At 45.0% G+C, this 15,331-nt stretch overlaps 1 protein-coding gene across 3 annotated transcripts in view; it reads left to right on the top strand.

Moving 5' to 3' along the window:
- Positions 1-15,331, top strand: part of DICER1 (dicer 1, ribonuclease III) — an 848,581-nt gene that overhangs the window by 200,863 nt on the left and 632,387 nt on the right. For all 3 annotated transcript variants that reach the window (XM_069208246.1, XM_069208245.1, XM_069208247.1), the window contains one exon: positions 10,473-10,715. In XM_069208246.1, the coding sequence (XP_069064347.1) occupies positions 10,473-10,715 (243 nt within the window). The remainder of the gene's footprint in view (positions 1-10,472; positions 10,716-15,331) is intronic.

Raw genomic sequence — 15,331 nt, 5'->3', positions numbered from 1 at the left:
ACAATTCCCTGATAGCTCTAATGTAGGAAGTTGGCTCTGTATGCACTATTTCAAAGTAAGGAATAGTATGCACAGAGTCCAAGGGTTCCCCTTAGAGGTAAGATAGTGGCAAAAAGAGATAATACTAATGCTCTATTTTGTGGTAGTGTGGTCGAGCAGTAGGCTTATCAAAGGAGTAGTGTTAAGCATTTGTTGTACATACACACAGGCAATAAATGAGGAACACACACTCAGAGACAAATCCAGCCAATAGGTTTTGTTATAGAAAAATATATTTTCTTAGTTTATTTTAAGAACCACAGGTTCAAATTTCACATGTAATATCTCATTTGAAAGGTATTGCAGGTAAGTACTTCAGGAACTTTAAATCATTACATTAGCATGTATACTTTTGACATAAAACACAATAAGCTGTTTTAAAAGTGGACACAGTGCAATTTTCACAGTTCCTGGGGGAGGTAAGTTTTTGTTAGTTTTCACAGGTAAGTAAGTCACTTACAGGTTTCAGTTTTTGGTCCAAGGTAGCCCACCGTTGGGGGTTCCGAGCAACCCCAAAGTTACCACACCAGCAGCTCAGGGCCGGTCAGGTGCAGAGGTCAAAGAGGTGCCCAAAACGCATAGGCTGCAATGGAGAGAAGGGGGTGCCCCGGTTCCGGCCTGCCAGCAGGTAAGTACCCGCGTCTTCGGAGGGCAGACCAGGGGGGTTTTGTAGGGCACCGGGGGGGACACAAGTCCACACAGAAAGTACACCCTCAGCAGCGCGGGGGCGGCCGGGTGCAGTGTGCAAACAAGCGTCGGGTTTCCTTTAGTTTTCAATGGGAAACCAAGGGGTCTCTTCAGCGATGCAGGCAGGCAAGGGGGGGGCTCCTCGGGGTAGCCACCACCTGGGCAAGGGAGAGGGCCTCCTGGGGGTCACTCCTGCACAGAAGTTCCGTTTCTTTAGGGGCTGGGGGCTGCGGGTGCAGGGTCTTTTCCAGCCGTCGGGAAATGGAGTTTCAGACAGTCGCGGTCAGGGTGAGCCTGGGGATTCCCTCTGCAGGCGTCGCTGTGGGAGCTCAGGGGGGACAACTTTGGTTACTCACAGTCGTAGAGTCGCCGGAGGGTCCTCCCTGAAGCGTTGTTTCTCCACCAGTCGAGTCGGGGTCGCCGGGTGCAGTGTTGCTAGTCTCACGCTTCTTGCGGGGAGTTGCAGGGGTCTTTAAATCTGCTCCTTGTAACAAAGTTGCAGTTCTTTTGGAGCAGTGCCGCTGTCCTCGGGAGTTTCTTGTCTTTTTCGAAGCAGGGCAGTCCTCAGAGGATTCAGAGGTCGCTGGTCCCTTGGAAAGCGTCGCTGGAGCAGGTTTCTTTGGAAGGCAGGAGACAGGCCGGTAGGTCTGGGGCCAAGGCAGTTGGTGTCTTCTGGTCTTCCTCTGCAGGGGTTTTTCAGCTCCGCCGTCCTTCTTCTTGTAGTTGCAGGAATCTAAATTCTTAGGTTCAGGGAAGCCCTTAAATACTAAATTTAAGGGCGTGTTTTGGTCTGGGGGGGTTAGTAGCCAATGGCTACTATCCCTGAGGGTGGGTACACCCTCTTTGTGCCTCCTCCCAAGGGGAGGGGGTCACGTCCCTAATCCTATTGGGGAATCCTCCATCTGCAAGATGGAGGATTTCTAAAAGTTAGAGTCACTTCAGCTCAGGACACCTTAGGGGCTGTCCTGACTGGCCAGTGACTCCTCCTTGTTTTTCTCATTATTTTCTCCGGCCTTGCCGCCAAAAGTGGGGGCCGTGGCCGGAGGGGGCGGGCAACTCCACTAGCTGGAGTGTCCTGCGGTGCTGGCACAAAGGGGTGAGCCTTTGAGGCTCACCGCCAGGTGTGACAGCTCCTGCCTGGGGGAGGTGTTAGCATCTCCACCCAGTGCAGGCTTTGTTACTGGCCTCAGAGTGACAAAGGCACTCTCCCCATGGGGCCAGCAACATGTCTCGGTTGTGGCAGGCTGCTGGAACCAGTCAGCCTACACTGAAAAATTGGGTAAAATACAGGGGGCATCTCTAAGGTGCCCTCTGTGTGCATTTTTTTAATAAATCCAACACTGGCATCAGTGTGGGTTTAGTATTCTGAGAAGTTTGATACTAAACTTCCCAGTATTCAGTGTAGCCATTATGGAGCTGTGGAGTTCGTTTTTGACAGACTCCCAGACCATATATTCTTATGGCTACCCTGCACTTACAATGTCTAAGGTTTTGCTTAGACACTGTAGGGGCATAGCGCTCATGCACATATGCCCTCACCTGTGGTATAGTGCACCCTGCCTTAGGGCTGTAAGGCCTACTAGAGGGGTGACTTACCTATGCCACAGGCAGTGGGAGGTTGGCATGGCACCCTGAGGGGAGTGCCATGTCGACTTAGTCATTTTCTCCCCACCAGCACACACAAGCTGGCAAGCAGTGTGTCTGTGCTGAGTGAGGGGTCCCTAGGGTGGCATAAGACATGCTGCAGCCCTTAGAGACCTTCCCTGGCATCAGGGCCCTTGGTACCAGGGGTACCAGTTACAAGGGACTTACCTAGGTGCCAGGGTTGTGCCAATTGTGGAAACAATGGTACATTTTAGGTGAAAGAACACTGGTGCTGGGGCCTGGTTAGCAGGGTCCCAGCATACTTCTCAGTCAAGTCAGCATCAGTATCAGGCAAAAAGTGGGGGGTAACTGCAACAGGGAGCCATTTCTTTACATCTAATAAAAGAAATTCCCAGTCCACCTAATTACATCACAACCTGCAAAAAGAGCCAATTAACACGATCAAATGCTTTAGCTGCATCAAAAGTCAAAACTGCTAAGGGAGCCTTCTCCTGTAAAGCCAAATCTAAAGCGGCAAGTAAATCATGAGTTAACTCATAGAGTTGTCTACCTTTTATAAAAACCCTTCTGATCTGGATGAACCAAATTACCTATAACTTTCCCCAATCTTCTGGAAAGAATCCCTGTATACAGCTTGTAATCTGAATTTAGTAGTGAAATGGGTCTATACGACGAACATAACATTAGGTCCTTACCTGGTTTTAACAATAAACAAATTATAGCTTCATTCCATGATTTAGGTACTTGTACCCCCTCTAAAAGCATAGAATTCAATAATTCCAATAAAATTGGTGTAAGTTCCTCCCCCAGTACCTTATATAACTCATTTGGTAGGCTATCAGGCCCGACTGCCTTCCCTTTCTTCAGAGTCTTTCTAACTTCGGCTAGCTCTTCCCCCCCCCCTTATCTCGCTACCTAGCAACTGCCTCGCCGACTCATCCAAAACAGGGAGATGAACTTCTTTCAAAAATACTCTAATCTGCTCCTCTGAATTCTCAAGATTCTCTGTATATATTGCTTGAAAGAAAGACACAAAGGCCTTCTCTATTTCTGACTGCTCCATACAGGGCTGACTAGCAGTGTCCAATTTAATCGATGAGATGTACCTTTTTGAGTAGTCTGACTTAACCTTCCAAGCTAGCAATTTGCTGCACCCTTCCCCATATTCGTAATGTGCATACCGGCTACTTTCCCATTTTAACCTATTGCGGTTCTCCAGAAGAATGTCTAACTCCAACCGTGCTTTTTCCTCTTGACGCACCAGTTCCACTAATTGCCCTTCCTTCCCTTCGTGCATTGTGCATTAATACCTGTAGGGCATTTATAGATGTTTCAATGCTTCTCAACTTCTCTTTCTCTTCGAGAACGCCTGTAGGTCGCCAAACTAATAAGTCTCCCTCTAATATATGCCTTGTAAGCATCCCATACACACCATAAACTAGCTGATCCATAATTTAAGGCAAAATACTCTCTTGTATCTTTCTTTAGCACCTCCACTATTGAATCATCTAGAAGTAAAGAACAATTTATTGTACACCTAGGACCAGGACCCTGCACCCTAATACTCAGATGTAACTTTAAAGCTGAATGATCCAAAAGGTGTGCTGGGGCATGAGCTAATCTTATCACATCTCCACACAGGCTCTTATGTGTTAAAAAGAAATCTATTCTAGATTTATGACCATATTTCTTATTATAAAATGTATATCTGGATCCTTCACCCCCTTTTCAATGCCAAATATCTACCAATCCTAAATCTAACATGGCCTGCTTCACCTGTGACCGGGTCTTAGGCGAGTTAACAGTACCCCGAGGGGTAGATTTATCTAGAACGAGATCCAGCAATATATTGAAATCGCTTCCTAACAGCACCGGATACCTAGCTAAAAGTAGAAGATTATATAATTCTTGAAACGGTGTCGGATCATCTATTTTTGGGCCTTAGTAACCTGCCACTGTGATCCAGTACCCATATAGACACACTTCCACCACTACCCATCTACCCCTAGAGTCTACTTGCACATTGCCCACCTTCATCCTTACAGACTTTTTAAACAGGATTGCCACTCCTTTGACTACACAAGATTGAGTGGAGCACGCACTATATATCACCCATTTCATTCGCTTAAGCCAACTCTCCCACTCTTCTCGCCGCAAATGAGTTTCCTGCAGTATAACTATCTCCTCCTCAGCCAATCTAAGATACTCAAAAATCTTCCTCCTTCTTTGCATCACCCTTAAACCATTAACATTCCATGAGAGAATCTTCAACTGTAAACTTCCGTACTTAGCCATTTTCAAAGAAGAAAGTCTGAGCACTACCCTCCTCCCTCCTACCTAAACAAATTATGAGGACCCTCTTATTTTTATCTTTTTGTACCCACATGCCCCCACACCCAGTGCAAAACCACCCCTTCTCCCAACAATCAACCACCCAACCAAACCCCCACCCAAGGGGAACCCTCCCTACTTCTTTTAGGATAACCATCATGTTACCCCTATTTGAGCTCTCCGTCGGGCAGAACTTCCCATTTCCTACTGAGACGCCTTAATCTGCTCTATAAAGGTCCGAACCTCCCCCGGATCTCTCATATTGTACATTTTATTTTTCCACATAATACGTAAAGCAGCCGGAAACCTTAGCTGTACTGTGGCCCCAAGGGATCGAAGCTCTTGCATAAAATTCCACAGTTCCCACTGCCTATCCAACGTTGCTCTAGACACATCCGATCTCACACAAAGAGACCAGTCTCCTTTAGAAAAAGTTCTGACTTTAAGAGCTTCAGTCAGAATTTTCTGCTTGATTGTATATGTAGCAAAATTTATCAAAATCCTCCTGGGGATTTTCCTTCTGGGGCTCTTCCTAAACAGATCCCGATGAACTCTTTGGATATCCTCCTCCAAGTTCAAAAAGGCTGAACTCGGAATAGCCTCCCTAATCAGTGAAATCGCATACCCTTTAATATCTTCCCCCTCCAAGCCCTCAGGAACTCCCAGCAGCCTAATGTTGTTCCTCCTCATATTGTTCTCCAACAACTCCAACTTATCCTGCAACATTTTCTCTCCAAGTTTTAACTGTGAGATATCCTTAGTATGCACCAACAGCCGCTCCTCCTGGTCCTCCACCACAGCTTCCAGCTTGCCCAGTCTATCAGTCAACAAGTTAATTTTACTCTCCAATACCTCACAAGTTTCCTGAATTTTGGCTTGATTGTTTTCTGAGATCTCAAACTTCTCCCTAATCTCTTTAGTGAGAGAGATTAGCAACTCCTGTACATCTGGGATATGGGTCGCAGGGACAACTGAAGGGGTAGACTCAGCTTCCGGCAAAGTTGATATGGCAGGAGGGGCCTCCATTTGTCCTACCGAGTCCTCAATTGACTGATCTAGCATGTTACTATCAGGACCCACAAGCTGTTGTGTTGACCCCAGACCACCTAGAGAAGATTGAGTGTCAGCTGCGCCCTGTGGGGGAAGGGTCGTATTCTGGAAGTATCTGGTAATCGGGAGCTCACTAATGTTTTTCACCGAAGGACCTACCCGATCCTCCTTTGAGGCAAATTGAGAACCCTCTAGGGGTAAATCTTTAGGTTCAGCCTTCCTCCTCTCACTGCCCCCGCTACAAATCCTAGCTCCACTTTCACCCCTGCTCTTGTTTGTAGCCGTTGTGGGTAAAAAAGAAATGACGTTTAACCCCAGGGGGCCAGGCTTACCTCTCCTTGTACTCCCTCTCTCACCAACCTCAGCCCGAGCGCCCCTGGGGCGGCACTTAACCGGCGACATGCACTGTAAGGCACTTGTGCATTCTTCAACTCCTCCTCTCCAGCTTCTTATTAGCTCCTTCCTGAGTGGAAGCCCAGGACTTTCTAATAGTTCACCATGAAGAGAACAGCGAGAGGTAAAGTTTCTCCCACGACGCACACCCCTCACAGCCTCTGCCCACACACTAGAGTCTGACGCGCGCTTCCAGCACCGCTCCTCAGCCACCTTTGCCAGAGCGCACGCCTTCCCCAGCTAGTCCACCTCACCCGCCGTTGTTTTGGCGACCCGTCCAGAGCCGGAGATACGCGGCTCGAAAACTCTGCTCCTCTTCGCTCCGGTGCCTCTGATCTGTGATTCTGCTTCCGGACGCTGGCGTCACAGCGCACCGCCTCACGCCTGTCGGAGAGCTCACGGACCAGCTCTCTAACTGGCCGCCATGTTCCCCCAACAAGTCCATGAATGGGAAATTCACCCACAAGTAATTCACAAATACTTTCAAATGTGGGGAAACCCACACATAGACTTTTTTGCCACCAAAGAAAACTCAAAATGGCAAAACTTTGCATCCAGGTACCCACACCCCCAATCCAAGGGCAAAGCTCTATGGATGAACTGATCAGGGATATTTGCTTACGCTTTTCCACCTCTCCCACTCATTCCATTTCTGATTATAAAAATGATACAAACCTCAGTCACTCTGATTCTCATAGCTCCCACCTTGGCATGTTAACATTGGTACACAACACTATTGGATCTGTCTGTGGTACCACATCACAAACTGCCAAACAGACCAGATCTGTTCTCTCAACGGAGAGGCCAAATCAGACACCCAACTCGCAGCACACTCAATCTTGCAGTATGGCTCCTGAAGTCATAGAGTTTGGAAACCTATACCTTCCACCTGAAAGTTTGAATATTGTAAAGGAAGCATGCAAACCCACAACTAGACAATGTTATGCTGCCAAATGGAAACATTTTGTGTATTATTGTGAACCCAAAAATATTGATCCACCTAAGGCTTCAGTATTGTCTGCTCGTTGTTGCACTTACAAAAAGCAAATCTAGCATACTCCTCTTTTAGACTTCATTTAACATCTATAGCTGGTTCCCTTCAAAATAGACAGCATATTTCCATTTTTAGAATTCCTGTTATAAAATATTTTATGGTGTGCCTTAAGATAGTCATTCCACCTAAAGTTTCTCCAGCTTCTGCATGGAATCTTAACATTGTACCCACAAGACTTAAGGGCCCACCATTTGAACCTATGCATTCTTGTACTCTACAGTTTCTCTCATGGAAGATTGCTTTCTTAGAAGCAGTAACTTCTTTAAGAAGAGTTATTGCGATTCAGGCGTTAACTTTAGAAGAACCTTTCTTTCAAATCCATAAAGGCAAATTAGTTGTTAGAATTAATCCAAAATTCCTACAGAAGGTAGTTTCGCCTTTTCATTTCAATCAGTCAGTGGATTTGCCAGTCTTCTTTCCACAACCAGATTCAGTTGCTGAAAGAGCTCTACACACCCTAATGTTAAGAGCTCTCATGTACTAGATGTAGATATCTATGAATCCCTGCTCTCATCTTATATCACACTTATCTACCGATCATCATATGTCATGTCTCTATCAATCTATCCTCCATTCCCACTCTCAATCATCCCAAATCCATTCTACTACTTTCATTTCCTAAATAACTCTACCTAAGCTCTTCCCTCCGCTTCCACATCTAACTCACCAAACCTCACTTTACTACCATGACCTCCCAAACAACCCTACTAAATTTGCCCTCATTTATCTCACCCTGCTACTATGATCTCCCTAACCCCTTCCACAGACTCTTCCCTCCTCCATCCTCCTTTACTAATCCCAAGCCTAAATTCTATTACCATATACTCCTAATTAACACTTTTGGATTATTTCCTCCTCCAACCCTCCATTACTCCAGTCAATCTAACTAACAAACTCTCATATCCGGGGCTCAAATTGACTCATAATAATACTAAAACTGGACTCATATTTCCCGATACTAATCCATCACTAATTCTTGTTGGGTTCCGGAGTAGCGTGCTACTTTCAGAAAAGCGATTTGGCGCCTCGTCAGGGGTAGTAAGCGCTATATAAATACTATTACAATACAATACAATACTACATAGACAACAAAAGATTTTAGAAAATCAAAACAAATCTGTGTAGTATTTTCAGAACCTCACAAAGGTAGTCCTATTTAAAAAAAAAAAAATGGATTAGCCAGATGGATAGTGAAGTGTATTCAAACTTGCTATCTTAAGACTAAAAGACAGCAACTAAAGCACATTCCACTAGAAAAAAGGAGCTTCAATCGTATTCCTAGGGAACACACCAATAGCAGATATACATTAAGCTGCTACATGTCTACACCACACACATTTACTAAACACTACTTCGTATATGTGTTAGCTCGCCAACAAGCAAATGTTGGACAGGACGAACTTAGGACATTATTTCAAGCTACTTCAACTCCTACAGGCTGACCACCGCTTACTTTGGAGGGGACTGCTTTACAGTCCATGCACAGCATGTGTATCTACAGCCACTCATGCCATTGAATGGAAAATCTTACTTACCAGTAGATATCTGTTCATGGCATGTAGTGCTGTAGATTAACATGCGCCCTTGCTCCTCCCCGGAAGCCTGTGGCCGTTTCAGTTAGTTTATATTTGTATATGGTTACTTATATTTGCATGGAAATACTCTTTCCTAATATTCTCTATACTCTATCACTCACCCGCCTGCGGCAAAACAATCTGACAAAGAACTCGATGCCCATGCGCAATAGCACCAAGAAGGAGGAACAACTTGATCATGTGAGCCTTCTCGAAGAAAAACAACTTGCAACACTCCGAGGCCAACTCTAGATGGCAGGATAATGCACAGCATGTGAAGCTACAGCACTACATGCCACAAACATATCTCTACTGGTAAGTAACATTTTCCTTCCCTCTCTCAATACTGATCACAGATGCCTCCATCCTTGGCTGGGGAGCCCATCTGGAGAAATACAAGATCAGATGCCTCTGGTCTCCAGAAGAACAGATATTGCACATTAATCTGTTGGATTTACGGGCAATACATCTGGCACTCAAGACCCCCCCATCCATTTGTGGTCCGTCAGTCAGTCCGGTTCTTGACTGACTTTACAGTCTGAATGGGATACATCAAAAAGCAAGAGTGAGTAGAGTTGCAACTCCTCTGGAAAGAAACTCTGCAACTTTGGTCCTAGGCTCAGGACCATCATATTTCCTTAGTAGAAATTCACTTAGCCGGAGTGCTTAATGTGAGAGCAAACATTCTCAGCCAGCATCAACTTGACTTCAACCGGAGGTAGTCCACAACATTTTGTAGCTGTGTGAGGGTCTGCTCAGGTAGTCCTCTTTGCCAGTCTCCAGAAAGCTCACTGCCTGAACTTCTGTACCCATTCAGTATCCTATGCAGGAAGCATTGGGTGATGCATTTCACTTGAGATGGGACTTTCTGCTTTGTTATGCATCTCCTCACATACCCTTAATTCCTCAAGTTTTGAAGATTTGTCTCAACTGGGGCCAATTAATCCTAATTATCTGAACTGGACACAGATGGTGTGGTATGCAGATCTAATTCAGAAATCCCTGTGCCCTCTGCTCAGTCGCCCTCACAGAGTAGACCTCCTCTCGCAGTCACACAAGCAGTTTCAGCACCTCATACTCCAGCACCTACAACTGCAAGCATGGTTATTGAATGGGGCAATCCGAGTTCTTTTTCCCTCCCCCCTGAAATGGTGGATCTTATATTATGTTCATGAAGACAGTCCACCAAAAAAAGTCTGTTCGGGCAGATTGAGCAAGTTTGTCACATGTAAGTTTCTGGTCCCAACATTAGCTGATAGGTTTGTTCAAAGCATGTGAATCAATAGCACCAGCAGCTACAAGATTGTTTCAAGGTAAGTCAATTTCGTTTATCTATTTATATGTAACACTCCCCCTTCCTGGCCCGAAATTGACTTTGCTATTCTGCCTTCACACCTGTTCTGCGAAATATGAGCTACAATGGCCTCTGTTGGTAATGAAGTGCTGTGTGTATTCATCTCATTGGATAAAGTTTAGGCAATCTCAAATGAGGTGACTTACTAATAAATGAACATTGTTCAGCGTTGGATATCCTAATACTGCTTGTTGCTACATTGATACTGGTGATTCTCAGTTGGATTATAGGAAATGGTAGAAGCAGGTGAATCTGTGAAAGTTATTAAAAAAGCTGGAGAACTGTATTTACTGGTTTGTAACTATTTATTAGATGCTTGTCTTATCAATGTAATACATACCCTTTTTTTTATTTTATTTTTTACTTTTCTCATTATTTTTTACAGGTACTAAGGAAGTTTCGGGCTCATGAAACCAACCTACTAATTGCAACAAGTATTGTGGAAGAGGGGGTTGATATTCCAAAGTGCAATTTGGTAGTTCGATTTGACTTACCAACTGAATATCGTTCCTATGTGCAATCCAAGGGAAGGGCAAGAGCGCCAATCTCTAACTACATCATGCTAGCAGATTCAGACAAAATTAAAGACTTTGAGGATGATCTAAAAACATACAAAGCAATTGAAAAGGTACTTATTTGCATATTTCTGCATCTATGACTTCAATTGAATCTTAGTATGTTGAGCACCAGATTTAGATAGCTGTGCAACCTTTAGTCCACAGGTATTATTGCCGAGAGTGCAGACTGAAGTTGATGTATAGAGTCCTATTTGATTTTAGTAATTAATATCTATTCTTTGTGCCCCAAAAATATTTCAGGTTATATAAGGTAAATCTTTCAGTGTATGAATTGTATTTTTATTGCAAGTGTATGTATTTGAATCCAGAGAAAATCTCTGTTGTGGCTTGTTAATTAATGTTCATAAAAGTAGAAAAACTCAAGAAAAATATCTATAGCATTTTTTTTAATGTTACATGTTTTGTCTGTGTAGGAAGTTGGCTCTGTATGCACTATTTCAAAGTAAGGAATAGTATGCACAGAGTCCAAGGGTTCCCCATAGAGGTAAGATGGTGGCAAAAAGTGATAGTTCTAAGGCTCTATTTTGTGGTAGTGTGGTCGAGCAGTAGGCTTATCAAAGGAGTAGTGTTAAGCATTTGTTGTACACACACAGGCAATAAATGAGGAACACACACTCAAAGACAATTCCAGGCCAATAGGTTTTTGTATAGAAAAATATCTTTTCTTAGTTTATTTTAAGAACCACAGGTTCAAGATTTACATGTAATACTTCAAATGAAAGGTATTGCAGGTAGGTACTTTAGGAACTTTGAATTAGCAAAATAGCATATACAGTTTTCACATAAATCACATATAGCTATTTTAAAACTAGACACAGTGCAATTTTCAACAGTTCCTGGGGGGAGTAAGAGTTTGTTAGTTTTTGCAGGTAAGTAAACCACCTACGGGGTTCAAGTTTGGGTCCAAGGGAGCCCACCGTTGAGGGTTCAGAGCAACCCCAAAGTTACCACACCAGCAGCTTACGGCCGGTCAGGTGCAGAGGTCAAAGTGGTGCCCAAAACGCATAGGCTTCAATGGAGAAGGGGGTTCCCCGGTTCCAGCCTGCCAGCAGGTAAGTACACGCGTCTTCGGAGGGCAGACCAGGGGGGGTTTCTAGGGCACCGGGGGGGGACACAAGTCCACACAGAAAGTACACCCTCAGCAGCACGGGGGCGGCCGGGTGCAGTGTGCAAACAAGCGTCGGGTTTTCAATAGAAAGCAATGGGAGACCAAGGGGTCTCTTCAGCGATGCAGGCAAGGGGGGGGGCTCCTCGGGGTAGCCACCACCTGGGCAAGGGAGAGGGCCTCTTGGGGGTCACTCCTGCACTGGAGTTCGGATCCTTCAGGTCCTGGGGGCTGCGGGTGCAGAGTCTTTACCAGGCGTCGGGATCTGAGGAACAGGCAGTCGCGGGAGACTCGGGATTCCCTCTGCAGGTGTCGCTGTGGGGGCGTCTGGTGCAGAGTAGCAAGTCTCACGCTTCCGGCGGGAAACACAAGGTGTTTTAAAGTTGCTCCTTTGTTACAAAGTTGCAGTCTTGGGTGAACAGAGCCGCTGTCCTCGGGAGTTCTTGGTCCTTCTAGAGCAGGGCAGTCCTCTGAGGATTCAGAGGTCGCTGGTCCCTGGGGAGAGCGTCGCTGGAGCAGTGTCTTTAGAAGGGGGGAGACAGGCCGGTAGAGCTGGGGCCAAAGCAGTTGGTGTCTCCGTCTTCTCTGCAGGGTTTTTCAGCTTAGCAGTCCTCTTCTTCTTAGGTTGCAGGAATCTATCTTGCTGTGTTCTGGGAGCCCCTAAATTCAGTCCTGCACTGAACAATTGGGTAAAATACAGGGGGCATCTCTAAGGTACCCTCTGTGTGCATTTTTTAATAAATCCAACACTGGCATCAGTGTGGGTTTATTATTCGGAGAAGTTTGATACTAAACTGTCCAGTATTCAGTGTAGCCATTATGGAGCTGTGAAGTTCGTTTTTGACAGACTCCCAGACCATATACTCTTATGGCTACCCTGCACTTACAATGTCTAAGGTTTTGCTTAGACACTGTAGGGGCATAGTGCTCATGCACCTATGCCCTCACCTGTGGTATAGTGCACCCTGCCTTAGGGCTGTAAGGCCTGTTAGAGGGGTGACTTACCTATGCCATAGGCAGTGTGAGGTTGGCATGGCACCCTGAGGGGAGTGCCATGTCGACTTAGTCATTTTCTCCCCACCAGCACACACAAGCTGGCAAGCAGTGTGTCTGTGCTGAGTGTGGGGTCCCTAGGGTGGCATAAGACATGCTGCAGCCCTTAGAGACCTTCCCTGGCATCAGGGCCTTTGGTACCAGGGTTACCAGTTACAAAGGACTTACCTGGGTGCCAGGGTTGTGCCAATTGTGGAAACAATGGTACATTTTAGGTGAAAGAACACTAGTGCTGGGGCCTGGTTAGCAGGGTCCCAGCACACTTCTCAGTCAAGTCAGCATCAGTAACAGGCAAAAAGTGGGGGGTAACTGCAACAGGGAGCCATTTCTTTACAGTCTGCTTATAAATAATTACAACATAAGGGAAATAATGCTTCTGTCGGACAAACCACAGTAAAATTACGAACAACACTAACAGACAGTGTAAAATATCCAATAGACAAGCAGTCATGCAAATACTTTCCACAAGGAATATGGTGTAGATGCATTTCACAAGCGGCATGGCATCCTGTAAATTGTTTTAGACATCACTTTTTTTCTCATAGTTTGTATCGCGTTTTAACGTACTATACAGTACAGGTTGAATACCCTGATTACCATATACATTGTACGAATGATAAACCAAGAACTCCCCCACCCCTCTGCTGCTCTCTGTTACCTTTATACATTGGCTTTACTATACCAGTAATAGCAGCCTACTTGGCTGAGGCCAGCCTTGCTCACCCAGTGCAGACATTGGTAGTGTCCTCTCAGACAATGTCATCGAAGTTGAGCAGTCCAATGCATTACAATTTAAGCCTACCCTGTGTCCCCCTTGGATCCAAGCTTTCAGTTCGACATATCACATTGTGCAGTTCACTGATCACAGCTTCTTGGCGGTTGGTCGGGAGTCAGGTGGATCCCTCAGAACTTGCAGACATTGCTGTCCACGCTTGCGTGTCATCCTCAACCCTCTTGTCAGGTGTGGTCTGTTTCATGTGTACCTCTTCAGCCAATGCCCACTCTGCCATGTCCTTGAGCCACTCCCCATCCCCAGGAGGGTCCTGCACCAACCATTTTTTAAAACCCCTTAACATGGAGGGCTGTTTCCAGATTGCTAACTACTGTCTTCAGCCCCCGGTTTTAACAAGTAATGGTGAAGGGTGTCTCACCGAGAGGAGTGAATATAATATTGACCACCCCTAGGGAGCTTCTCTGATGTTACTCAGTTGCGAGTGTCTCGCCTGTCTTCGTTAATAATTCAGTGAATCTCACATTTGGGTGCTTGTCCTGTGGAAAACCCAGTTTAGATTGTTCACATTCAAACCTGTTTTTGGGGTCGAAACGTTGACGTACTATTTGGCTGTAACACAAACACATTAGCATTGGAGTTTCTCCTGCGGACATGCCTGTATATAAAATGGAAGATTTATTTTAATTGTAGCCCTTTCTTTATTCAACCACATATGCGCGCCCTCCCTCCCACTAGCACTTTCCTCAGCACTGTACATCGAACATCTTAGTGAGCAATGTTGTTTTTGAATTGCTGTACAAAGTGTAACATTTTGTGAAGTCAGCACATGTTTTGGTAGTTTTTGTGTATATGTCTTGATTACATGATTTTAAAAGACTGGATATTGTATACTACCAGTGTTATTAATTTCACGGAGTCTTATCCGACGGAACCATTGTTTGGCTTATGTTGTAATTAACCTGGATTCTGAGCAACACAGGCTAACCCATACTACATCTGTATTTTAAATAATGCCAAATAAAATTAAAAACTAGCTTCAACAGGAAAGTGAGCTGAGAGACTCTTTCTAATTCTTATTGTTAAATGGTGGTAACAGAGGGACATCGTGTGTTAGGTGCTGCACCTCCATTATAAAGAACTTCTCATTCACTTTATGAGGCAGGTGTACCACATCAGTGTCGCCTACCCTGGTTATTTTTCTTCATCCTGTGGGGTAAGGATTTTTTTTAACTTAAGAAATTGTATTAGATTTTACTCAACATCTTTAGGCATCTGCCAGTTGTTTATAAATGTTTGTGGAGGTGATGCAGATTAATTCTGTATTTTGCAGCACTGTCTCCCTTCAGTCAATGCTGTGTTTTTTTATAATGTTTCTCTAGTGGTGTGGAAAAACCTCTAGAATGCTAACCATACAGTGATGTTTGTCTTTCTCGCATCCATGCTGAAGAAGAGTTTAACACCTTTGGGATAAGCTGCATCTGTAATTTAAGGATGGTCTGTTCCCTCTGATTGAGGATCTGAGCTCCACATGAGAGCCCAGCAGACAACTAAGCGCACACCACCCTTGGACTGGCAAAGGAGGGTTAGGATATATATATGTGGGCTTTAGAGGTCGTCTTTAAATGAGAGGGTATGGCCCAGTGTCAGGACAGGCTGACCCTTCAGCTCATCAAAAAAAAAACAAACATTAGATGGGCTTTTTGCATTCACAGCTTCTCCACTCCTCCACTTCATGGAGCGGATTTGGGGTAATTCTCCCAATCTGCCCTTAGGGG

This window comes from Pleurodeles waltl, chromosome 9, assembly GCF_031143425.1.
Source record: "Pleurodeles waltl isolate 20211129_DDA chromosome 9, aPleWal1.hap1.20221129, whole genome shotgun sequence".
In the NCBI taxonomy this organism is placed as follows: domain Eukaryota; kingdom Metazoa; phylum Chordata; class Amphibia; order Caudata; family Salamandridae; genus Pleurodeles; species Pleurodeles waltl.
This window is presented reverse-complemented; position numbering and strand designations above follow the sequence as displayed.